Source organism: Trifolium pratense, linkage group LG5 (assembly GCF_020283565.1).
Source record: "Trifolium pratense cultivar HEN17-A07 linkage group LG5, ARS_RC_1.1, whole genome shotgun sequence".
In the NCBI taxonomy this organism is placed as follows: domain Eukaryota; kingdom Viridiplantae; phylum Streptophyta; class Magnoliopsida; order Fabales; family Fabaceae; genus Trifolium; species Trifolium pratense.
The window spans coordinates 55,586,348-55,613,268 of NC_060063.1; the positions used below are offsets into that span (position 1 = coordinate 55,586,348).

At 32.0% G+C, this 26,921-nt stretch overlaps 1 protein-coding gene and 1 pseudogene across 12 annotated transcripts; both read right to left on the minus strand.

The window, feature by feature from the left end:
- Positions 1-994: 994 nt before the first annotated feature.
- Positions 995-4,417, minus strand: LOC123887123 (annotated as a pseudogene).
- A 1,341-nt stretch (positions 4,418-5,758) lies between these two features.
- LOC123882946 (putative disease resistance protein RGA1) lies at positions 5,759-14,700 on the minus strand. Of its 12 annotated transcripts, none has more exons than XM_045931603.1 (5): positions 14,474-14,700; positions 13,206-13,248; positions 9,636-9,750; positions 6,632-9,487; positions 5,759-6,152 (listed from the first exon to the last, which is right to left on the minus strand). In XM_045931603.1, exons 3-4 carry the CDS (start codon positions 9,680-9,682, stop codon positions 6,646-6,648), a joined length of 2,889 nt encoding a protein of 962 aa, XP_045787559.1. In that variant the 5' UTR covers positions 9,683-9,750; positions 13,206-13,248; positions 14,474-14,700; the 3' UTR covers positions 5,759-6,152; positions 6,632-6,645. The 12 variants fall into 12 exon arrangements, with proteins under 12 accessions (XP_045787559.1, XP_045787554.1, XP_045787553.1 ...); XM_045931598.1 differs by having other exon boundaries at positions 5,759-6,155; positions 13,206-13,251; XM_045931597.1 differs by having other exon boundaries at positions 13,206-13,251; positions 14,474-14,651.
- Positions 14,701-26,921: the final 12,221 nt, after the last annotated feature.

A 26,921-nucleotide genomic window follows, 5' to 3' on the forward strand; every position in this document is an offset into this window, starting at 1 on the left:
GGATTTGAAGAGGATTGGTTTGGCTAAGGAGTTTGTTGCTAAGGGTCCAGATAAGAATGTAGTGCCACCAAAAATATTTGTGACATCTTAGGCTTAGACACCTTTCTCATGATAGAATGGAATGCATGTGGTGATGCTGTGACGGTGATACCACCAAAGCCACCATTGACGAGCACAGCCACACATGCAATGTCGTCACTGCTTCCGTTAACTTCTCCGCCACAGATGTACCCTATGGGCCTCCCCATCTGACTTTAGTTAGGTATATAAATCAGACAAAAATCATTTTAGCTAGTCACTATATGAGTTTGTATCAAGGTTAAAATTGCAAGAAATAGCTTTTTAAGGAAAGATAACAAATCCAAAACTCATGTCGATTCACCAGGAACAATTTTCCAAATCCACTGTCTTTGAAAATTTGGATCCAAAATACGAATTTATTATACATTACCGATCCGATTCCAACTATCCACCAATTAGAACACAACACAAGTAGATCATTCATGGAAAAGTTGTAGAACAGATCAATCAATCAGCCTCTTATGTTCAAGCACAATAACATTACAATTAAAGACAAGGAAAATATTCATCAATGATAATTAAGAAAAACATCAACAGCCTTTTCACGCATCTTCTCCATGCTTCCATTTCTTATATTGAGCAAGCTAGCTAGCTCAATATAATTCTTCTGGAATATGGTCAAAAGAAAAGCTTTTCCCCCTTCCAGTTTCACCTGTAATTAAGCATTCAAATAATCAGTTTTTTCATGCTAAAATAACAATTTAAAAAAATTTACCTTAAACTTGAAACTGCAAATAAGTAAGTGAAGAAAATAAATTGCAAGTATAAATTAGAGCCAAAAAAATAATTAAAAACTGTTTCAAAAGGTTTAAATAATGGAATCTATTTACTTTCAAAAATCGACAAAACTAAACAATAGAGACCAAAAATACTAGTAGTTGTTTTAAGAAGAAATGTGTGTACCTTTCTAATCTTAATCACTTTTTATGATTATGTTTGGGATTTGAGCAATTTTAGTCCAAGCTGCACTTGTTTCTGTCCGGCATGCTTCACCTAAGAGTGGACATACAATGATTTCTAAGGTGCGTAAGTTGGTAAGACGATGCATTCCTTTGGGCAGCAATACCAGATCTGTGCAATTGTCTATCTTGATGTGCTGAAGTGATAAGATGTTGCATATCCAATCTGGCAATGCCTTTAGATCCATACAAAATTGAAAGGTGATTTTTTGGAGAGAAGAAAAACGGATGAGGTCATCTTTAAACCATATTTCAATTACTTGAAAATATTGACTTGAAAGATCGTCAAACTCAAGATTCTCAAGAGAAGTACAATTTTTCAACCAATCTTGTGGGACGTTTTTCATATCCACAATGGTTTCATTAATGCGCAAGAATTTGAGCATGGAAAGAGGAGTGCAACCAATCGAGTATTGTGAAGCTGCACTACATAGTGTTGCTTGCAATATCTCTACACTGTAGTAATTCAATGACAAGCTCTTAATGTTTGGAAAAGTAGGCATGCAAATCAGCATCCGACACTCTCTAACTGCCAATTTAGATAGACAAGGAAACTGAGGCAACAAGAGATGATGTGAAGAGTTAATATCATTTAAATCATCTCCCATCCTTCTCCATCCCCTCAGCTTATCACATTTATAAATGTGTAGGCTCTCCAAAGATGGGAAGAATGATTCATGAAGAATAGGCTCTTCGTAATATATGTACTCCAAATAATTAATGCAGCGTAACTTAAGTGACTTAAGGAAAGGAAGACGTTCCACCGGTGGGAGGTATCGGAAAGCTTTGCAATAACTAAGAGATATTTCAACAATATTTGTGAGTGGAGAAATCCATTTGGAAAAAGTCACACCTTTGTGATGATGTATACTCAATTTACCAAATCTAACTGGTTGCTCATCTTTGAAGGTCTGAGTATTAATCTCAAGATGTCTCAAATTGATTAATTTTGAGATAACTTTTGTAGAAAGTACAACTTCAGCACCAATTCCCAATGAAACTTTTATTGTTTGTAAACAAAATAGATTATTGCCTATAGATTTGGAACCACTTTCTAGTCCCCCACACTCTAACAAGTGAAGATATCTTAAATGCTTCAATTTTCCAATGTAACCAAAAAGCTTGCTCAAAAATAAATACTTCAGTTTCAAGACACGTAAGTATTTAAATGTTGAAATAATTGTCAAATCATCTTCATGGCATATCTTTTGGCCATTGGAAGTAAACATAATCAAAGTTCGCAGCTTACTAGCATCCAATGATTCCAACAAACAAACTGCATCTGATTCCACTGATACATGCACTGGTCTTCCTATAATTTTTTTTGCCTTATTGTCCAAGTAACAACAATCATTTCCAGCAACTTGTGTTGCAAGATCGTGCATTAAATCGTGCATTTTAAAACAGTTTATATAACCATCTTCATTCAATTTTACATCTTGGAAGAATGATTTCATCAAGAAAATATTAACAAATTGGTTACCAACATCTTCCATGTATTGCCCTTCGACTGAACATTCAAGATAACCATGTGCCATCCACATTTGAATCAACTCACCCTTCTTAAATTCCCAATCCTTAGGATATAAAGAGCAATGAGAAAAACACTGTTTTTGTTGAGGTGACAAGTTTCGGTAACTCAATTTTAGGACCGGCATGATGTTATCTTTTTCCTCGCACAATTTCCAAAAGTCACCTCACAAGACATGACCCCATTCATTTTCTTCTCTTTTATTCTTTAATATGCCTCCCAATGATCTAATTGCTAATGGAACGCCTCTGCACTTTTCTGCTATCTTCTTGCCGGTTGATTCGAGAGTTCGATTCACTCCAGTGGTATCATCCCTAAATGCAATATTCTTTAATAAACTCCAAGAGTCTTCTAGAATCAACCCATTCAAAGCATAGGGGACACATACACCCATGGTTTGAGCCACAGTTCTACTACGAGTAGTCACTATAACCTTACTTCCTTGAGCACCACACATCAAGCAAGTCCACAATTTATCCCACTTTTCAAAACTATCGTTCCAAATGTCATCTAGGACTAACAAGTATCTCTTACCGGATAAATTTCCACCAAGCATATTTTGCAAGGTGTCCAATGATAATGTATCATCAATTTTTTTCTTGGTTAGTGACTCCAACATGTTCTTCACAATAGTTTTGACATCAAAGTTATCAGAGACACATACCCACATACTCTTATCAAACAAATTTTGAACTTCGTCGTCACCATATACCAACTGAGCAAGAGTTGTCTTTCCCAAACCACCCATCCCAACAATAGCCACCAAAGAAACATTCTGATCTCCATGGGATTGTCTCAACAAGTTTACAATCTTCTCTTTGTCATCATCTCTTCCAATGATATTTGATTCTAACACATAAGAACTGGTTTCCCTCCATTCATTGTTAGGTTTCTCAACAACCACAACATTGGAGTTTAGAATCAACACATACATATCTCTCACCACATCATCAAAATTTTTTGTGTTTTCTCAATCTCATTAGCCATTTTATGGCGGAAAGCAAATTTGTTTGGAGAGAATGGATTAAGTACCTTTTTTACTTTGTTTTGATGATGAGGTTCATCCCTTTTTTGTATCATATCTTGAATAAGAAATTCATCTAGCAAGTCATCTGCAGGAATAAGCACATCTTTAAGCCTTCTTACCCAGTTTTGGACGGCATGACTTTGCTCTTGTTTCTCCTCAGCATCAAGCAACACAGCTCTAATAGATTCAACTGTGTTCTTAAGCCTTTCCAATTCATCCATGACACCATTAATCCGTCCAAATTCACGTATGGCAGCAGAAGCCAACCTGACAAAAGAAATTTTCAGCATACCAACTAACTGTTTACATTTTGATACTTGTCTTCTAGTTCTAGTAATAATAAACAACCGTGTATGATATGATATATAAAAGATTGAATATTAAGTAACCTGTTAATGAGGGTAGTAGCAACACCATATGGAATTTTCTCAGCCATTCTTCAAATCAACAAAAATATGAAAACACAATTGAAAAAGTTGCTATAAGTTTGGTAATGAGAAAGAATGGAATAAGAAAATGGAGTGTGACAGATAATATATTAATATGAAAAATAACAATAGTTAATCAGGCATGTAGCCGTTGTGTCCCCCCACCTCATGATGCCTCACATGGCTCCGCAAAGGGTTCTTTCTTTCCAATTAAATTTACACACCTTTGTTTTATAACCATCAATGATAAATACAAAGTATCTCTTATTATTTTATATTATTTTATTTACACACCATGAAATCATATGCTTAGTTTTTGTTTGACTGCAATCACATGCTCAGTTGAAAGTAACTTGTCGCTAAAAAATATAGTGCCCTTTACATTAGCTGTGTCCGTGTCCCGTTTTTTATGTTAGCAGTATCAAGTGTCTTAAAAAAATATTAAAATTTGTATTGAAATTAAAATATTGATGACTACCCAACATTACAAGATATTACTACTATTTTTCATTCCTTAACACGCATACATAAATTGCTACCTCTATCTTTTAACATAACACTCGAATATGCATCTAGGCAGTCAAGGAATGGCGTTAACGAAGTTCTGAAGTCGGCTAACTAGAATCATGCAAATAATCTCTCTGCTCAATGATGAAGTGTAGACCAATGTCCCTCTAGTGCAGATTGGTTCAGGCAAGTTAAACCGTGCATCTGGAACAGAATGTCTGATCAATATCCAAGTTATGTCACCATTATTGAAGTGTGTAGTACAAAAGCCATAGCTCAAATGTTGAATACGGGAAGAAAAACATCCCAGTTGTACCTCTTGAATGAAGACTTCAACTAATCAAAAGTCATGCATCCTTCTTAGCACGATTCAAGCATCCAGAGCAAGGTGTATCAAATGTACAACTCGGACCGTACCCCATGGTACAGTACATTTGATAACTACGCCCATTTGTTGAAGTGCGTCACACACAAACCATCGTGTTCTTTATTGCTTTTCATAGTTTTTGCTTTTGTGTGTTTAATTGCTTATCCCAATTGTTTTTACGAATCGAAGTTTTTTCAAGGGCAAAATTGGAAATTCAAGGAGGATAAAAGATTCATGGGGGGTGGGAAGAGAAAACATCAAAAACTACGATTAGAGCACTCACCTCCGTTTCCATTTTAAAAGACACATTAGAGCAAATCCAGAAATCAAATCCACATTAGAGAAATTTTTAGTTGGGCACAACTTCAATTAAAATTAAAATATATTTTAAGTGCGTACACACGTATAGTATAAGGAAAAAAAAAATGTTACTATAATAATTTAGTCATATCATCTAAATTATTTTATCTTTTGAATTTTTGTATTTATGTATATCTAACACATTTTATTTAGCGTTGTGCCATCCATCTAACTTTGGTTAGATATACAAATCAGACCAAAAAAAACACTAGTAACTATGAGCTTGTTATCAAGGTTAAAATTTCAGAAATATAAAAATAACAAAGATAAAACTCATGTCCATCTACCATGATCAATTTCCAAATCCACCGTCCTTTAAAAATTTGCATTCAAAATAAGAAATTATTATAACATAACATGGATTCCAACTATTCACCAATTAGAACACAACATAAGAAGATCATTCATGGAAAAGTTGTGGAACAGATCAATCAGCCTCAATTTTTTTATAAAAGTGAAAGAATTAAGACATCTCAACTACGTTGACAAGCCACTTAATAAACACTCAAATGAAATATATTAAATAAAAATAAAATAAGAAGAATACAAATGAACCTTAGGGGGACCAGACCAAAACCCAAGGTGCGAGAGAAACTCTCTGTCTCGTTAAAAACCTTACCAAGTAAAACCCAGTGGGATAAAATCTTGGTGAAGGGAAAAAGAGTACAGAGATAAGACATGATTTCAAACATAAACAATCAAATCAACAAAACACATACAAAAATAAACCTAACCTATTACGATTAAAATCATTCCAATAGAGCTAAACAAGTTATTCTACAAAATAAAACTAGTAGTACACATAAGTTTCCATCAAACAGCCTTCTTCAAGCATCTCCTCCATGGATCCATTTCTTTTATTGAGCAAGCTAGCTAGCTTGTACACATAACTCTTCTACGTCCACAAAATAACTTAAAATCAGTGTCTGATACTTCATACATAAATTGGAATATATATAATTTTCTAGAGTATAAGAAAAAAATGGTATGCAAATTAGTTGCACTAAAGGTAAGAGAAGAAGAAAAAGTGGAAAGAAGATATTAACTGAATTGATTAATGATCTGTCTTTTATACATTAAATCATAACATAATATGCATATGAGAGATCCGTCCCATTTTCTATGGCCAAAAGAAATTTTTTTTGTTCCTTCCATTTTCACACATGATAAAATAACAATTTAAGAATTTACTTTAAACTTTGAAACTACAAACGAGAAAGCCTAAATAAGTGAAGAAAATAAATTGCAAGTATTAGTGGAAAAACAAAAAATAAAAAAGCATTTCAAGGTTTAAATAGTGGAAACTGTTTACTTTCAAAAATTGAGAAAACTAAACAATAGAAACCAAAAATACTAGTAGTATATGGGTACCTTTCTAATCCGAATCACTTTTTAATGATTATGTTTGGGATGTGTGCAATTGTAGCCCGAGTTGCACTTGTTTCTTTCTCATATTCTTCAATTAAGAGTCGACATCCAATGATTTCCAAGGTATGTAAGTTGGTAAGACGTGTCATTCCTTCAGGTAGCAATACCAATTCACCGCAATAGCTTATCTTGATATGCTGAAGTGATGAGATTTTGCATATCCAATCTGGCAATGCCTTTATGTGGGAACAATCGAAAAATTCAATATTTCGCAATGAAGGAAGATAGTTGAAGTCTTCCTTAAACAACCAGATTTCAATTGCTTGAAATTGTTGACTTGAAAAATACATAAACTCAAGATTCTCGAGAGAAGTAAGATTTTGCCACCAATATTGTGAGACGTTTTTCAAATCCACATTAATTTGCAAGGAAAGAGGAGTGCAACTGAGTGAGCATTGTGACGGTGCTATATTTGGCGTTTCTTCCCATGTAGACAACACCATTTGCAACAATAATAATTTCTTAATGTTTGGACAAGTAGGCATATGAGTCAACATTGGGCAATAAGAAAATTCAAAAAAAGATAGACAAGGAAATTGAGGCAGGAAAAGATGATGCGATGAAGTGTTAATATCATTGAAATCATCTCCCTTCCTCTTCCATCCCACCAGTTTGCTACAGTTCCAGATCTCTAGTTTATTCAAAGATGGGAAGAATGGCTCATGGATAGGCAATTCGTAATATATGTACTCCAAATCTTGAAGGCCACCTAAGTAAAGTGACTTGAGGAAAGGAAGACCTTCCAAAGGTGGGAGATATTTGAAACCTTCACAATATTTAAGAAATATTTCAATAATATTTGTGAGAGGAGAAAGCCATTTGGAAAAATTTACACTCCTAAGTTGTGGTATGCACAATTTTCCAAATCCAACTGGTGTCTTGTCTCTGAACTTCCCTTGTTTAATAGCAAGGCGTCTCAAATTGATTAATTTTGAGACAACTTTTGTAGAAAGTACAACCTTATCATCCAATCTCACTTGTATGATTTGTAAACAAACAAGATTTTCTATGGACTTGTGAAACTTTTTTAGTGTAGAAACCAAAGAGAATTTAAGAAATCTTAAATGATTCAATTTTTCAATTGAAACATATAGGTCAATACAAAGATCATCGCACAACTTCAAGACACGCAAGTATTTGAACCTTGAAATAAGTGATTGTTTCTCTCTATCCAATAAATCATCATCATTAAAAGAAAGCACAATCAAAGTTCGCAGCCTACTAGCATCCAAAGATTCCAGTAAATAAAATGCGTCAAATTCAACCCATACATGGACAGGTCTTCCTCGAAATCCTTTTGCGTTATTATCCAAGTAACAACAATCATCACCAGCTACTTGTTTTGCAAGATCGTGCATTAAATCGTGCATTTTAAAACCAATTAAATCACCATCTTCTTTCCGTTTTGGTTCTTGGAAGAATGATTTCATCAAAAAAATATGAATGAATTGATTACCAACATCTTCAATGCATTTCCCTTCCACCGGACAATCAAGATAACCATGTGCCATCCACATTTGAACCAACTCATCCTTCTGGAATTCCCAATCCTTAGGAAACAAAGAGCAATAAGCAAAACATTGTCTTTGTTGAGGCGATAAGTTATTGTAACTCAATTTTAGAACCGGCAAGATGCTATCTTCATCCTCACACAATTTCCAAAAATCACCTCGTAAGACATCATTCCATTCCTTTTCTTCACTTTTACCCTGTAATATGTTTCCCAACGATCTAATTGCTAATGGAACTCCGTTGCTCTTTTTTGCTATCTTCTTACCAATTGATTCAATATTTTGATCCACTCGAATGGTGTCATCCCCAAATGCAATCTTCTTTAATAAACTCCAAGATTTTTCTGGAATCAAACCACTCAAAACATATGGATCCTTTACACCCATTCTATCTGCCACTATTCTACTTCGAGTTGTCACTACAACCTTACTGCCCCGAGCACCACACATCAAGTAAGTCCTCAATTTATCCCACTTTTCAGAACTCTCGTTCCAAACGTCATCCAGGACTAACAAGTATCTCTTACCATTTAAATTGTCACGAAGCATAGTTTGCAAGTTGTCCAATGTTAATGTATCATCAATTTTTTCCTTAGGTAATAATGACTTCAACATGTTCTTGAGAATAGTTTTGACATCAAAGTTATCAGAGACACATACCCACATAAACTTTTCAAAAATCTTTCTTACTTCGCCATCATTGTATACCAATTGAGCGAGAGCTGTCTTTCCCAAACCACCAATCCCAACAATAGCAACCAAAGAGACATTTTGATCTTCATGTGGCTGTCTCAACAAGTTTACAATCTTCTCTTTGTCTCCTTCTCTTCCAATGATATCTGATTCTATCACACAAGAACTAGTTTCCCTCCATTCACTGTTAGTTTTCTCAACCACCCCAACCTTTGGGTTTAGATTCAACCCAGTCATATCTCTCACCACATCATCAAACATTTTTTGTATTTTCTCAATCTCATTAGCCATGTTATGGCGGAAAGCAAATTTGTTTGGAGAGAATGGATTAAGTACCTTTTTTACTTTGTTTTGATGAGGTTCATCCCTTTTTTGTATCATATCTTGAATAACAAATTCATCTAGCAAGTCATCTGCAGGACTAAGCACATCTTTAAGCCTTCTTACCCAATTTTGGACGGCATGACTTTGCTCTTGTTTCTCCTCAGCATCAAGTAACACAGCTCTAATAGATTCAACAGTGTTCTTAAGTCTTTCGAACTCATCCATAACACCATTAATCCGTGCAAATTCACGTAAAGCAGCAGAAGCCAAACTATATTGTAAAGAAAATATTCAGCAAACCATGTATGTAACTATTTTCATCTTGACAATATCACATCGAAGTAATTATATATAATAAACAACCATGTATGATAATTTTAACTGCAAAAAAATAGTTAAAAGGTTGAAAATGAAGTCACCTGTTAATGAGACTTGTAGCAACGCTGTATAGAATTGTTTCAGCCATCTTTCAAAAACAGAACGTACACAAGGCAAGCAGATCTAAAGATTGAAAATTTTGCAATATCTTCTAAGCTTCAAATATAAACATAAAAAACTCAAATAGAGAACAATAGCACATGTGAAGTACAATGCTTACTTGGATGTAGAATTGAAAAACTATAAGATTCAAATAGTTGAAATGGGAATATTAAATGCAAAAAATAATTTCATAAGTATTAACAATTTGTAGAAAATAAGTTAAATAACTTGTTATTGTAAAAAAAAAAAGTTAAATAACTTGTTAATAAAATTAGGAACACAAAAAACAAAACACCAAAATCTAAATAAGAAAAAATTATAGCATCCATACATACCTTACAAAGATGCAGGAATTAAAAAATCACAAAACAAACTCAACAGGAACAAAGGCAAAAGCAGTGTCGTTTCGTTTTTGTTCTGCGAAGTTCTAGTTTGGTATTATACCAATTATGTCTAATTACGTTTTCTCCCAATTGAGTCTCACTCACTTATTTAGTGGGTAAAAAAAAATGGACCTCAGTCACATTTTGCATGTTTCCTTAAGCATAATTGTTTTTTCTATTTTCTATATAAATATAATAGTAGGTAGACATAATAAAAAAAATTAGACCCCTTAATATAACGGGCCTTAGGCCATAGCACCGTAATTAACTATAGAACTTTGACCCGTACAGTACGGGTCTATTTAGCCTAATATGTTTATTTTAGATTTTAATTTGGTCAATTATGTTTAAAAATTATCAGTTTAGTCTCTTACGTTTTTACCGTTTGCATTATAGTTAGTCCTTTCAGTCAATTTCGTTAAACGGTTATAAAAATAAAAAATTAAACTTAGACTCTTATTATATATTTTTGAGCTAGTATTTGTTGTAGAAAAAAAAGATAATAAAAGATTTTTATTATATATTTTTTTCACAGTGACGTGTTTGGTTAAACCGTTGAAATTAGAAGAAGATTAAGAGGACCACATAAACAAGGAATGAAATTAAACGGTTGAGACTAGATGATGTTAAATCCAAATTGTACCCAGATTAAAAACCTCAGAGTCCAACCCAATCGGAAACGAAATAGGAAACGAGATATGGAAAAATTCTCAACAAGATCGGAAAGAGGAGATATGGTGACGAAATACGAAACGAGATATGGAAACCCAATCAGAAACGATATGGTGACGGTAACAGAAAGGAGATGGACAGATCGGAAGGAGGATCCATGGACAGATGAGAAAGAACCAAGAGCTTTGTGGAGAAGAAGACACTTTGCAGTTAAATGTTATTTAGAAATAAAAGAAAAAATAAAATTGTTGTTCAGAGCAAATTGTAGAACCAGTCAACCGGTAAAGGATTAAAAAAAGTGGATGATGTGGCTTTTTATTATTGGAGTGAGTTAAATAAGTGTGTTAGAGAGTTTGATATTACCATTCCTCGGTTTGAGTTTTTATAAAGTGTACTTCCAATATCTCTTTGTTATGTAAAACCTTCTCTTATAGTATTTTCGTTTTCTATATTAATATATAATATTTTTGGCTTTTTTTTAAAAAAAAATTAATATTTGCCACTAAAAAAACAGATATTGTCTTGAATGAAAAATACTAGAAAAAAAAAAAGTTTAAAATGAAAATAATAATGATGTTTTAAGCAGGACTGTCTCAATACATTTGAAGGCCCCGGACAAATTAGAGTAACAATTCTTGAAATAATATTAAATTAAAATTAAATATATTTATTATGAATTGATGTGTTAAAATAAAATATAAAAAAAAGCCAAAAATAAGCTTGGAACTCACCACCCCTCAACACTGAAACAATAGGACTGATGTGTAGACCAATAGATCAAGAAACATTTGATGATTTATGTTGTCCGAAAATTTACTTAAGCAATATTTTAAATGATGGGCTTGAAAAAAATTAAGGCCCCAATTTTTTGGAGGTCCTGATCTGGGGAATTTTCTCATCTCATCCACTCACTTTCTCGCCTATTTTCCTAGCGCGCAAAAAAATTCGGAAAATACGTTCCGAACTATTTTTTTAGTGTAAAATTTAAACTATAAAAAATTCGAAAAATATTTTCTGAATTTCTAGGGGAATAGGAAAAAAAGTGAGTGGGTGAGATGAGATAATTTCCTGAACTGGGATCTGGTTGCCCTGCTCTGCTCAAAACCGGGCATGGTTTTAAGATGTGCGATTTTAAAAAATAGTTTTAACATTGGTTTGAATAAGTCTTTGATCCAATAAATAGTCCAAATCACTTTTATTTGATGGTGTGATCAGTTAAGTATTTTTTTTATTCCCCATTTTTTTATGTTATTGTTGTCACTGATTTTTATATATTTATTCTCCATTTAATATGAAATGCACAAATTCCAATGTAATTAAATTTACTATTTTGAATTTATGAACATGTGCAAAGTGCAAATTAAGTTGCAAATAATAGAAAAACCTTTTTATAAATCCTTTTCATTTACTACAACGTCTCGGTTGATTAATGCTTTATACTAAAGAATGGATTTTTACTTTACGATGCACAAATATATATTCAGTAATCTCATTGAGGAAATAGATTGCATGCTGGAACGCGTATCAACCATCCGAATGAATGATCAAAATCATTTTAGGCACTGTTTGGTAAGTCCCAAATCAATACCACCAGACTAACTCAAATGTGTTAATATAGTACTGCGTTATTTATTAACGATAGCAAATCCTGGTGTTTCCTATACCCATCCCTCTTGAACAATGTGAGATAATCCCTTTTCTTTCCTATAGAAGATAGGTGACTTGTATTTCTCATTCACAAATCTCTCTTTGTTTATGCTTCAGTTTGGTCTTACATTCATGTGTTGTGCTCTTTTTGTTCATTTTTTTTGGTAAAATATGGTCAAATTGTTATTTAGTATTAATTATTTGAATTATTTGATTGAACTTTTGTCTCCGAGTGGACTCTGATGGGTTGACCATTTAATCATTCAAGTCTAATGAGATGTTTCTATTTTAGAAAAATATGCTTAAATATTTTTTAAATTTATATTTTTAAAAAATAAATTATATTTTAGTTTAGAATTTGAAGATCTATTTAGAATTTTTAGAATTAGAGCTTCCATATAGCTATGAGAATTAGAGCATATAGCCATGTAGGATCTATTTAGAATTTATATTCTTGTACTAGATAATAGGTTGATTTCTACTAGTTGATGGAGTTAAGTTAAATATTGCGATTTGGTTTGGTTCGATTTTCTAAAATGAAAACCGCAAACCAAATCAAACTGATTCAAACGAATTAAATGCGATTTTTCAATTTAATTAGATTGGTTCGGTTTGTGATTTTACTTTTGAATTGATTCGGATATGAACCCCCTAGTCTCTACAATCTTAAATATATGCTAAGTATGGATAATCTATATACTATTTTGTAATTGCATCATATTTTGTTCTCAAAAAATATTCAAATAAATAAAAATAACCGTACAAGACAGTGTGGAAGGAGTAGAAAAGGGTTGAAAATGAACTCACTTGTTAATAAGATTTGCAGCAAAGGCAAATTGCCTCGATCATTCTTCTAATGAAGAAAATGATAGCAGATGAAGTAAGAACAAAATTTAAAAGTGACTGAGTTTGGTGATTAATTGCAATAAATCAAGCAAAGGCATTGGAAGATAATAACAATAGCTAAAGAATAAGTAGTGATTATGTTATGTCCACTACATGGTGACACACGTGATGACATGTATGTACAAACTTTTAATTTTTTAAACAAAAGATAATATTAGAAAAAATTCAAGCATACTAAACTAATTCGAAGTTGTGTAAATTAATGATATTATTAATTTTTGTTTGACTGAAATCACATGCTTAGTTTTTGTTTTACTAATTCGAAGTTGTAAAAAACTAGTAACATGCTTAGCTTTTGTTTGACTAATTCAAAGTTGTATAAACTAATCACATACTTCCTCCGTCCCAATTTGATTGATATAGTTGACTATTTCACGCATGACAATGCATAACTTTAACGATTAATATTATTAATTGTATAATATTAAAAATTATAAAAAATTGATATTTTAAAAATATTCATCTAGACGAATCAAACAACATCTTATATTCTAATATTTATTTTTGTTTATTAATAAAAAATAAGGTCAAAGCAATATGTGAGAATAGTGCAGAACAGTCAAGTGTGTCAATCAAATTGGGACGGAAGAAAAATATTTATTTTTGTTTAATCATTCAAGTCTAATGAGATGTTTCTATTTTAGAAAAATATGCTTAAATATTTTTTAAATTTATATTTTTAAAAAATAAATTATATTTTAGTTTAGAATTTGTAGATCTATTTAGAATTTTTAGAATTAGAGCTTCCATATAGCTATGAGAATTAGAGCATATAGCCATGTAGGATCTATTTAGAATTTATATTCTTGTACTAGATAATAGGTTGATTTCTACTAGTTGATGGAGTTAAGTTAAATATTGCGATTTGGTTTGGTTTGATTTTCTGAAATGAAAACCGCAAACCAAATCAAACTGATTCAAACGAATTAAATGCGATTTTTTGCGATTTTTCAATTTAATTAGATTGGTTCGGTTTGTGATTTTACTTTTAAATTGATTCGGATATGAAGCCACTAGTCTCTACAATCTTAAATATATGCTAAGTATGGATAATCTATATACTATTTTGTAATTTCATCATATTTTTTTCTCAAAAAATATTCAAATAAATAAAAATAACCATACAAGACAGTGTGGAAGGATTAGAAAAGGGTTGAAAATGAACTCACTTGTTAATAAGATTTGCAGCAACGGCAAACTGCCTCGATCATTCTTCTAATGAAGAAAATGAAAGCAGATGAAGTAAGAACAAAATTTAAAAGTGACTGAGTTTGGTGATTAATTGCAATAAATCAAGCAAAGGCATTGGAAGATAATAACAATAGCTAGGGAATAAGTAGTGATTATGTTATGTCCACTACATATATGGTGACACACGTGATGACTCCACATGCTTAGTTTTTGCAAGTGGTGGAGACATGTATGTACAAACTTTTAATTTTTTAAACAAAAGATAATATTAGAAAAAATACTAAACTAATTCGAAGTTGTATAAATTAATGATATTATTAATTTTTGTTTGACTGTAGCTTTTGTTTGACTAATTCAAAGTTGTATAAACTAATCACATATTCTCTCCGTCCCAATTTGATTAATATAGTTGATTATTTCACGCATGTCGATGCATAACTTTGACGATTAATATTTTTAATTTGTATAATATTAAAAATTATAAAAAATTGATATTTTAAAAATACTCATCGAGACGAATCAAACAATATCTTATATTCTAATATTTATTTTTGTTTATTAATAAAAAAATAAAATCAAAACAACATGTGTGAATAGTGCACAACAGTCAACTGTGTCAATGAAATTGAGACGGAGGAAATACTTGATTTTTGTTTGACGAAAGTTAATCACATGCTAAGTTTTTGTTTGACTTTCTTTAACTGTGATCTGTTGTGCAACCCACATGAGAGAATCAAAGCCTAGAGAGTTGATAGAGTATTATTGCCTGCTTGGCTGTTTATAAATTGTATTTTTTGTTTCTTTCGTTACTTATATTGTTACTTATATTATAGGTGTGAATATGTTTATATAGTAATTTAGATTGTTGGACTTCGATCAATTTGGTCCATTGTCTCTTTTTCTTCTTTTTTTTTTATTTCCAACAACCAATTATATCCCGTTGCTACTTGTCATGACAGAACTAGTCACGAAAAAATCATGAATTCCTTAAATATTTTTAACGTCTTATACAACTATGTTCTTGGTTGTTGGATTTATCCAACGGTTTATAAATTGTAAAGAAAATTTTCAGCAAACCATGTAACTATTTTCATCTTGACAATATCACATCGAAGTAATTATATATAATAAACAACCATGTATGATAATTTTAACTGCAAAAAAATAGTTAAAAGGTTGAAAATGAAGTCACCTGTTAATGAGACTTGTAGCAACGCTGTATAGAATTGGTTCAACCATCTTTCAAAAACAGAACGTACACAAGGCAAGCAGATCTGAACATTCAAAAATTTGCAGAGTTTGAGAGTGTCAATGAAATAAGGAAAAGTATCCAAACACAATAAGAACCACGGGGCGGGGAGCGACCAGTCCCGTTCGTGACATTTTATGGATCATAGATTATTTTTCTATTTCATTTTATTATTCTATTAATTATGGTTTACCTTAACGTGGTTTTTCTAATAAAAAAAATACATAGTGATTTGTACCAAACAAAATATTAAAATACGGGGGTATCGGTAAAAAAAAAATAACCTACATGGAGGTATTAAGCAAAAAATAACTTACACGGAGTGAGACATAAATTTGTAGATTTTATTATATAAAAAATACGATATCAATTGAAAGCAGGGAAAGTAACAATGATTTTATATATAAAAAAGAAAGAATTAAAAGCAATAATATCATGTATTACTTTATTTTTATTCTCCATACATCACTGTAAAATAAACAAATAAAAATAAAAACAAATAGATACATTTTTTAAAATTTGCACATTAACAAATGAGATATGCTTAAAAAAATTATATAAATTTTTTTTGTGTCAAGCAAATGACAAACAATTCTACTGTTCATTACTTTTAAATAAATAATATTAAAATTAAAATCGCCCCATTTTGCTTCTCAAATGTGAAATTTTTTCACACGGGGACATGAGATAAAATACTTTTGAAGTTAACAAATGTCTAAAGGAGAGAGATGACGATTAAGAACAAATATATTAACCGTTAGATTAGTTTTTGCATAATGACCTTTTTTTTATGAAAATAAAAGAACAAATATATGAACATGTGAGTTGGGAACGGGGAGTGGAGTATCACTCTCCATTATGCCATTTCTCCTTAAAATCTCCAACATTTGATCTTTTATCATATTTAAATAAACTATTACATTAAATATAAAATTAATTTTACAAATAATTAAAAAAATCACAACATCAAAATTTTAATAATTCATATTTTTCATGTGTGAAAAAAAATGATCTATATTTTTCATTGAACATTAACCCGGGCGATAGCACGGGTAAGTTATACTAGTAAATTATAAGGTAGCTTATAGCCGATAAGCTAGATAACTCAATTTGTATTATGTAGTTAAATTAATGGTTGAATTATCTTATTAATATACAGTGCAATAAAAAAATATTTAATTAATAGTAGTATTTAATTATTTTCAAGTAAGATAACATAAATAAAATGAGAGAAAAAAAATATAAACTAATTGAATTAGTAGCTTATTACTAATATAAATACAAGTTTCAATTAGTAAAAAAATAAAAAACAAAAAACAAAAAGAAAGCTTAGTATGAAAAAAAAAATAGCGTGTGAAAATAAATTATAAAGTGCACATGCATGTTTTTTTTTTCTTTCCTTATTTACAGAGATTTGGTTTTGTTAATTTATTTTTTTGGTTAAAGAGATTTGGTTATATTAATTACTACACTATTAATTATTTGTAATTATTTAATATAATAATTAATTGTAATTATATGATTGATTGTGCCTAAATATTAATGCTTAGATGAGGACTTACCTAAAAACTTCTCGTGTGTGACTGTGTGATAGTGAAGTCGGTTAATGCTATGGAAGAGAATAGACAAAGTGAAGTAAGAAAAAGCTAAAATACATGGAGAGGATACAAATTTTGTGACACTATTATTCTACGCCCATATTTTCGGTCAAGAATTAATTTTATTGGTTAAAGGTAAATTCGTGACCTATTCGTGAATACAGGTGTCACGATAAATAGCATTACTCATCTACTCCTTCCGTATTAATTTGATTGACACAGTTACTGTTTCACGCATGCCGATACATAACTTTGATGATTAATATTTTTAATTGTATAATAGTAAAAATTATAAAAATTTGATATTTTAAAAATATTCATCGAGACGAATCAAACAATATCTTATATGCTAATATTTATTTTTATTAATTAGTAGAAAAATAAAGTCAAAGTAACATGTGTAAATAGTGCACAACAGTAGGGATGACAATTTGACCCATACCCAATGGGTACCCGCAAAAAATACCCATAATGGGTAGGGTAAAAATACCCAAATGTGTCAATCAAATTGGGACAAAAGAAGTATTTTAATACAATACTCCCTCCGTACTAAATTATATATCTCTACTCTTACATTACTATTACTAGTGAAGCATTTAATGCTATTTTTGGCACAATGATCCTCTGATGGAACAATTTCCCCCTGCTCAATGATGCATCTGGAACCAATGTCCCTCTACTCCAGCATTGGTTCAGGCAAGTCAAACCATGCATCTGGAACAGAACGTCTAGATCAAAATTAAGTCATGTCACCGTTATTGAAGCGAGTAGTACAAAAGCCGTAGCTCAAATTTTGAATATATTCATAAGATTCATAAGTCATGCCTATGAAAATCCTTCGAAGCCTCTTTCTTGGCGCACAAGTCAAGCCTCCGGAGCAAGGTGTATCAAATGTACAACTCAGACAGTACCCCCATGGTACATTACATTTGATAACTAGGCCCTCTTGTTGAAGTGCATCACACACAAACCATTAAAAATGTAGTCTTAGATAACAATGTACAACAACTTCTTAGTTCTTACTACCATTACAGCATCAACAGAGTTTGAATAAAATAGCATTATTAGAAATCAGATAATTTTGAGAAAAATGAAGTAATACAAAATTATTATACAAAATTGGAATTACAACTATCCACCAATTGGTAAGTCAAAAAAAACTATCCACCAAATGGAACACGACAAGAAGATCATACATGGAAAAGATCTTGAACAGATCAATCAGTCTCTTATGTTCAAGCACAATAACATTAACAAGACAAGGAAATTCATCAATAATCCTTCAGGAAATAAAAAACTGCCTTCTTCACGCGATCACGCACCCATAGGATCCTTAGTTGAGCCCATTTTTCATAACTCTCATTCCAAATGTCATCTAGGACTAACAAGTATCTCTTGTCAGTTAAATTGTCACGAAGCATATTTTGCAAGGTGTCTAATGATAATGTATCATCAATTTTGTTCTTGGTTAATGACTCCAACATTTTCTTCAGAATAGTCTTCACATCAAAGTTATTAGAGATACATACCCAAATATACTTTTCAAACAAATTTTGCACTTCCACGTCATTGTATACCAACTGGGCTAGAGCTGTCTTTCCCAAACCACCAATCCCAACAATGGCAACCAAAGAGACATTCTGAATTTCATGTGGCTGTCTCAGCAAGCTTATAATATTCTTTTTGTCATATTCTCTTCCAATGATATCTGATTCTAACACATAAGAACTAGTTTCCCTCCTTACACTGTTAATTAGTTTTCTCAACCACCATAACATTTGGGGTTAGATTTAACCCTGACATATCTTTCACCTGTTGATGAGGCTTGTAGCAACACCATATGGAATTCGTTCGGCCATTCTTCAAGAGAAAACTTGAAACGTTGAGTTTTGTGATGCCAATGAATGGAGCAAGAAAATATATTCATAATATGAAAACTAGCTGGAAAGTAGTATTCGTTGTGTCTACCACATGGTGACTCGCATGATGGCTCCATAAAAGCAAAAAAAGAATTATTTACTCAAAGTTGTATAAACAACATTATGCTTAATTTTTGTTTTGAGTACTTAAATTATATACTTAGTTTTTGTTTGACTTTATCTTAACACATATGTGCGCATTTGATTTGCTAATAAGGAATCAGACAGAAAAATTCTAGTGATACTGTGTCTTAATTTTAAAATTGGGCTCAAATATGATTTGTTTCTACGAATAACTCAACCATATTAATAGAACAATGACCCAGGTGAAAATTAACTTGTTACTCGTTCACATAAAATGAAATAGAAAATACTAACAAGTGTCTAAGTAAAATATTATGAAACAATATATAAGTATTATTGAAAGAGTATTAAAGTAATGTGTTGTACGTCTTTCTATTGATGTTATCAAAAGTATATACTACAAGAATTTTAAGCATTACCGGCGGCCAAAAATTGTTGGAAAGTGCTCAAAAATGGTCAGAAAGCGAATTTTCCGGAGGCTTTTCATCCGCCGCAAAATCAGTTGTTGGAAACCGTAGTGGCGGCCAAAAACGGCTGCCAATTTGCATCATAACTTTAACGGCGGCCAAAATCCGCCAGAAATGAAATAATTTTTTGAACTGTTTGGAATTAGCAGCGGTTTTAAACCGCCGAAGATTTGTGTCGGTCATTAGCGGCGGGTTTAGGAAATGAATTTTTTGGCCAATTTGGCGTTAGCGTCGGCCAAAAGCCGCTGAAAACATCTTTTTTTTTCGATAATGAAAAACCTAAATGAAAATAATTACAAATATATGTTTAACGACAGGAATATTCTATTCGATCACACACACATTCGCTGTCGGAGCGGGGCATTTATACTGGTCCGAAAATCATCAAAAAAAACACGAGGTAGGTCTTTCGTGAAGATGTCAACAATCTGGTGACGAGAAGGAACACGAAGGACGCATGCCTGGCCACGGGCGACCTTTTCCCGAACAAAGTAAATGTCCATCTCAATATGCTTAGTACGCTGATGATGTACTAGATTACCAGAAAGGTAGATGGATTGCCAAAGTATAGTCTAAGAAAGTGGGAAGTGAAGCTCCAAGTGAAGGTTGTGAAGCCAACAAGATTCATAAACCACATTAGCAACACCCATGTACTCAAATTCTGCACTGGAGCGAGAAAGTGTGGGTTGTCTTTTGGAAGACCGGGAAATGAGGTTGCCAACAAAAAACACACAATAGACGTAGATAGAACGACAGGTGTCAGGACATTCCACCCCAATCATATTGACACTAGCTCTGCGGTATATCCTCACCTCTTGGGATAGGTATTGGTCTAGCTGGTGCAAACTTGTCATACAAAGTCTCATTATTAATATTTTTAACACTATTTGGTTTTGCAAGAATAATTGCAAGTTTCACGATAAGAAAGTAGATTGGAGAGCTGCCTCTCCGATAGAGTTAATGGTTTCACCATGAATCGTCGACATAGTGGATCCGCGTGGGTCGTTGATGAAATTAGTAAAATTTTTGGGAGGACCATAGCAAAGTTTTAAAAAATTTATGGGTCGCCATTGTGTGTGTATGATTTTAATAAGGATTGCTTGATTAGAAATTGTTTTTTAGACCCCTCCTATAATACTTACAAGCCCCTCATCTTGACCAGTTTGCCCTTAAAATCATTTTGGTACGTAACTACCAAAATACGTTTATTTTGATACTTAACTACCAAAATGGCAAAATAACATTTTTTTTGAAGAAAAGCAAAATAACATTAATTTGGTTACTTTGGTACGTACACAAGAATATGCTTCAATTCGGTTTCTATCTTCCGAATACGCTTCGATTCGGTTTCTATATACCAAAATGGTGAAAATTTGGCGAAATAACATTATTTTGGTTATTTTTGTAAGTAACTATCAAAATGGTGAAAATCTGGCAACTGTTATAAATTTTCAGAAATTTGCTCATGGAATACAAATGTTTCTAGTAGAAAAGTACTCCACCTTAACAGAAACAGGTAGACACTTATAGCATTAGTACTGAACACCTAGAAATCAAAGGTTACTCTCTGCTCTCTCACCCATTCTTCCTTCTTCACTCTCTCTTTCTTGCTGCAACAACACAAAACTCTAATAGATTCAATGGCGGAGCCAGGGAGTTCACAATCAACGGCTAAGAAAGTCATGCTTGGTAAGGATGCAAACATGACAAACATTATTTCAAAGATAGTCCAAAACTCAATCAGTCACAACCATTGTGCCTCATCTACCAATTACCAAGCCAAAATTATATATATTGGTCCCTAATCGATAGGCTATTCGTTACCAAATAACCGTGCTTGGACTTTAAGCTCTATTTGACTTGATTACCAATGAAAAAGAGCAGGTAGATCGACGTGATTACAAAATAAAATGTTTCCCTCAAAACGATTAATGATGAATTGATCAAGAAAAAATCAATCACTACACAAAAAAAAAGACTAAAATGTTTAGAACACTTTTGACTACGCGCTTTAACGGCGCTTTTCAAAAAAGCGCTATCATAGGTTATAGAAATTATTCTTAGCCATTGGATAGCGAAGCTCTATGATTCTTATCATACACTCATAACACTGAATATTTCTTGGTTCATTCTCATTTTTTTTCTATCATCTCTCATATGATACATCATTGATCTCTGTCTTTCTTTCTTTCTCACCCAACAACCCCATATTTGCAGCAATCATTTAGAAGAAACAACATCTTTAATCATGTTGTGATTTTTATGTGAGAATTGTAGGGTAGAGAGAAATGAAGATAATGAGAAGAGGAGAAAAGAGATGCATGTCAAACTAATAGCACTGTTTCCTTCCAAAATATAAGAACTAGTTTGACTACTGCATATATGTCAACGCACAATTTTGATCATTAATTATCTATTAGTAAAAATTATAAGGAGAATGTTAACTTGTGCCCTTAAGGCACATGTTAAGGAAGCAAAAATAGAAATTGTTAAATGCTAATTTGTGCATTTTGACTTTTGAAGCATTAAATTTCTTGTATCATTAAATGTTGAATTTCTATTTTGGTATATCTTAACATGTGCCCTTAGGGCATAACAAGACCCAAATTATAAAAACTTGATATTTTGAAAATACTCGTAAGATCTTATATGTTAATATTTATATCTATATATTATTAAAAAAATATAGTCAAAGCAAGATAAGTGAATAGTACCATTTAGTCAAAGTAATTCTTATAAAATGAGACGGATGAAGTACATCAGAACATCTTTCATCCAATGGTTCCTTTAACTCGTTCACGGTGGGAGGAGAGATCATCACTATCCCACCCTAGAAGGCACCAAAAAGCAAATTGCAAATTTTAGCAAAGTTGACATTGTAACAATAAATTGTGTGACGTAACCATCTAGCAATCAGTCAATGATGATGCAAACGATGTGCAAATCCAAGAACACACATCAATTGAACCCTCAAACTTTTTTAAAAATATTAGTCATCCGTCCACAATGAGTGACACAGTTGACTGTTTCATGCGAGTTCAGATCAGCTCTATTTTTTCATCCTCCTTTTCCTCCAGTTAAAATTTTCATCGGTGGAAAAATTGGAGGAAAAGAAGATAAAGAAATGAAACTTATCTGAACTCGTTTCACGCATATGATATCTTAAAAATATTCATGGAGACGAATCCAATAACATCTTATATGTTAATATTTAATTTTATTTATTAATAAAAAAATATGGTTAAAACAAGATATATGAATAATGGATATAGTTAAAATGGGTCCTCATTGTGGGAAGGAGGGAGTAATTCTTTATAATTATTGGTTATGAACCCTATTTCAAATCAAAGTAGTAGTATTAAATAGTAGGGGTGTACGCGGGTGGGGTTGGGCCGGATTTGGCCTAATCCGTTACCAAACCCGTTCAATATTCATTTGGTTGGGTTTATCATCAAACCCACACTTCCAGTATCAATTTCGAACCAACTAACCCGGTTATTAACAGGTTGGTTTGGGTTGGGTTTGAGGTTTGAGGGTTTGGTTTGGGTTTGGGTTGGATTGGGTTCGCGGTTTGACCCGCATGCATGAACATCCCTATTAAATAGGGTTATGTTTGAAAGAAAAAAAAAAGTGTTTAGGAACTTCAAAATGTGCTCATATTTATGGACAAATTTTATATTTGAAAAAATGATTATAACTAGGGACGGAGGGAATATATTATTAGGAAAAAAAACTAGCATGTATCTTTAGGGCACTTGAAATAAAAAAATTATATTGAAAATTGTGCATTTCTTTTATTTGTTAATAGTTAAAGATAACTTCTTAAAAAAAGGTCAAAATTACTTTATTCTAAATTAAACCATGGATAAGGAAAATTATTAATACCGATATTTCGTTTGAAAATGTCAACAACTTTTAATTTAATGCAGTAAAAAAAATTAATATACTTTCTCCGATCCTTAATATAAGAGAAATTTGACTTTCTAGATTTATTGAGAGTCTAATGTATTTAGTCCATATTATTGACTAAATACATTAGAAGTGTAATGAATCCAAAAAATAAAAATTTTTGTTATATTAAGGACGGGAGGGAGTAGTGATTTTCTTGTAGTGAATAATATAAATAGCTTCTTGTAACGTAGATCTTTATTCATCTTTCAAACATGGCAGCAAGCATCAAGTGTGTGTATTTTCTCATTGCAATTCTATGCATCGTTTCTGTTTTGACTCCAGGTAACAAATTTATTTATTCTATACCTATATACATACATACATACATATTTATTTATTTATTTATTTATTTGTTGTTCTAACAATATTATATTGATTGATTGTAGGAGAAGCATATTATTATACATACTGCGCTGAAAAAGGGCCATGTCCAAATAACGATAAAGTTTGTAGTTATATTTGTATAAATAAATACGAGTTTCCTAGGGGTGGCTTTTGTAGTAAAAGTAAGGGTTTGTGTTGTTGTAGGGGAGGATATTGATTCTACTTTCTCAAAGTGTTGGCACATATATATATGATTATCATATGTTTAAATAAATTTTTAGTGCATGTTTGGTTTCATATTTGCACTCTACAAATATTAGTTTTGAACGCGACCACTTTTCAATATGTTTGATTCTCTTTTCTTAAACTGATTTAGTCTTTCAAATTAATTTTAAGAGAAACTTCTGAATTTGACCAGAAACAATTCTATGACAAATTAATTGGATTTATCTAATTTGTCCTTTCAATAACCTAGTAATTTTCAGTTTTGAGTTTTTATTTGTTTGCTGCTGCGTTTTGCAGTCTTCGTTGACGAGGTTAGAGAGGAAAGGTGGGTTTGGATTATAAAGGGATCGAGATTTGATGTTGTACTGTTTTCATACAGTTCCATGCGGTTATCGATCTCGACCGTAGAGATTTGATCAGACGATTTATGTTTATTCAATGTTGATTTGAGTATTTGTCGAATTGATCAGACGGCCCTGAGGAAAAACTTTTTATTTTTTAATTATTAACTTAATAAAAAGTAGAGTATTTGTTTTCCTAAAAAAAAAATGTGCGGGGCTGCTCCCAACTAGGTTTGTGTATCTGTCGATTTCGGCAAGTTTTGAGCCAAAAATCACGAAATTGATAAAAATTACAACTGTTTAATTTAGACCCAATTCTGATCATCTACATCTTCGGTTTGTTCAGATGTCGGGTTGTCCCGGTGACGGATAGAACGAGTCGGTTGTTACGGGTTAAATTGTAATTTTGTTACTACATCTAAAATTCCTTTAATAAAAAAAATCATGTTTTTCAAATAGTTCAATACATTAAACACAAGGCAACAAATGATAGAAGAACAAATAAATAACAAAGAGAGTGATATGCAGTTACTTTGTTCCAATAGAAGATAAAGTAAAAAAAATAAAAAAAAATTATTATAAAAAAAAGAAGATAAGTAAAAATTAAAATATTTTTCACACTTCCTTCATCAACATATTACAAGCTTGTAAAATATAACATTTCTCTCTTATATCAAAAATGAATAAAAACAACAAAGCGAAGAGTTTAAGAGATTGACAGAGAGAAGAAAAAATTAATTTGCGTTTTAATTGTTGTTTGGTCGGTTTCGGTTACTAAAATATAAATTTTTAGAGACCCACACCTGTCCACATGCAACCGATCATAACCGATTTTTTCACGACTTTTGACCCGAGACTCGACCCATATGGCCAACCGAATGTTTCGTGTTGTGAATTCTTCTAAAATCACACCAATAATAGAACTTGATGTGTGGAGCAATAGAACGGCAATCAATATCAAGAGGATAAGCAATAATAATAACAACAATAAACAAGATAAGGGAGAGAAGAAAGAACACGATATTTGATCAAAGAATAACCCTTCCGTTCCACTAAATCAAAGAGTAACTTTAAACAAGAAATTCTCAAAGAAGAGGGTTACAAGAATTAGCCTTCAGTCCTAATTCTACTCAAGTCCCGTGGTCAAGAGACTCAATTTGATCTACCCAAGGTGTATTCAATAACCCCTTTGCCTGGGTCGCAGAAGACTTTCGCCTAGGGCGACAAGTCAGAGACAAAGTTCCTACCTGGACCAGTTTTTTGCCTAGGGCGCAGGAACCTTCGCCTGATGCGAAAACACAGAAAACCCGACTTCTTCGAGATTTCAAGGCATACTCAACACTTCGATATGTTGTCTATTATATCAATTTTGAGTCGGGTTGTAGATCCATACTCATGCCTACTTGCAACTCATGACAGGAGATTTCATAAATAAATAAATAAATAAATAAATAAATAAATAAATAAATAACTCCAATTTTGCAACAACACTCTTTCAAAACATGAGTTTATCGAGTTTCATTCCGAAAAAGAGGTTAAATTTGTTTTTTATCCTTATAAAATTTTATTTTTGGTGCCTATAAAAAATGATATATTTCGGTTACTATATACGTAGTTTTATTCCTGTTTAAACCAATGTATATTTTGAATGATTATTTTGAAAATATGTTTAAAACAATATAAAAACATTCTAAAGTTTGAATTTAATTTATATGCACCGTCAGTCTAAAGTTATTTTGCGCATGCGTCCAATAATATACCGACACATCATGTATGGTAATTAAAAACACATGATGTGTCACATTCATTAAATTATGTGGCAACGCGTCATTGGATGTATGTGTAAAACAAAATTACGCCGACGGTGCACAACAATTAAACTCCTAAAGTTTTGTAAATTTACTTTTTATAGTATTCTAAAAACATGTACATTCACACATTTTGACCGACAAAATCATACATTTTCCGTCCAAGAAACTGTCAACAGGAATGAGGGTCGGAAAATGGGTCATTTCAAACTCGATTTGCTTAACAAGTGTCGTGAATTGTGATTGTGGCAGATTTCAAACTTTACATCTACCTTGTTCACATACTTTCGATACGGGTTGTCGAGCTTTCGGGCTGGTCCGATTTTTTTATAATTTCTTTTTTACTTTTGATGCTCAAATTCAACATTATAAATAACTAAAGAAATTTCTACCAAAAATAAAAAATAAAAAGTAACTAAAGAATTACTACGTTGTGTTGTGCATACCAACATTATACATT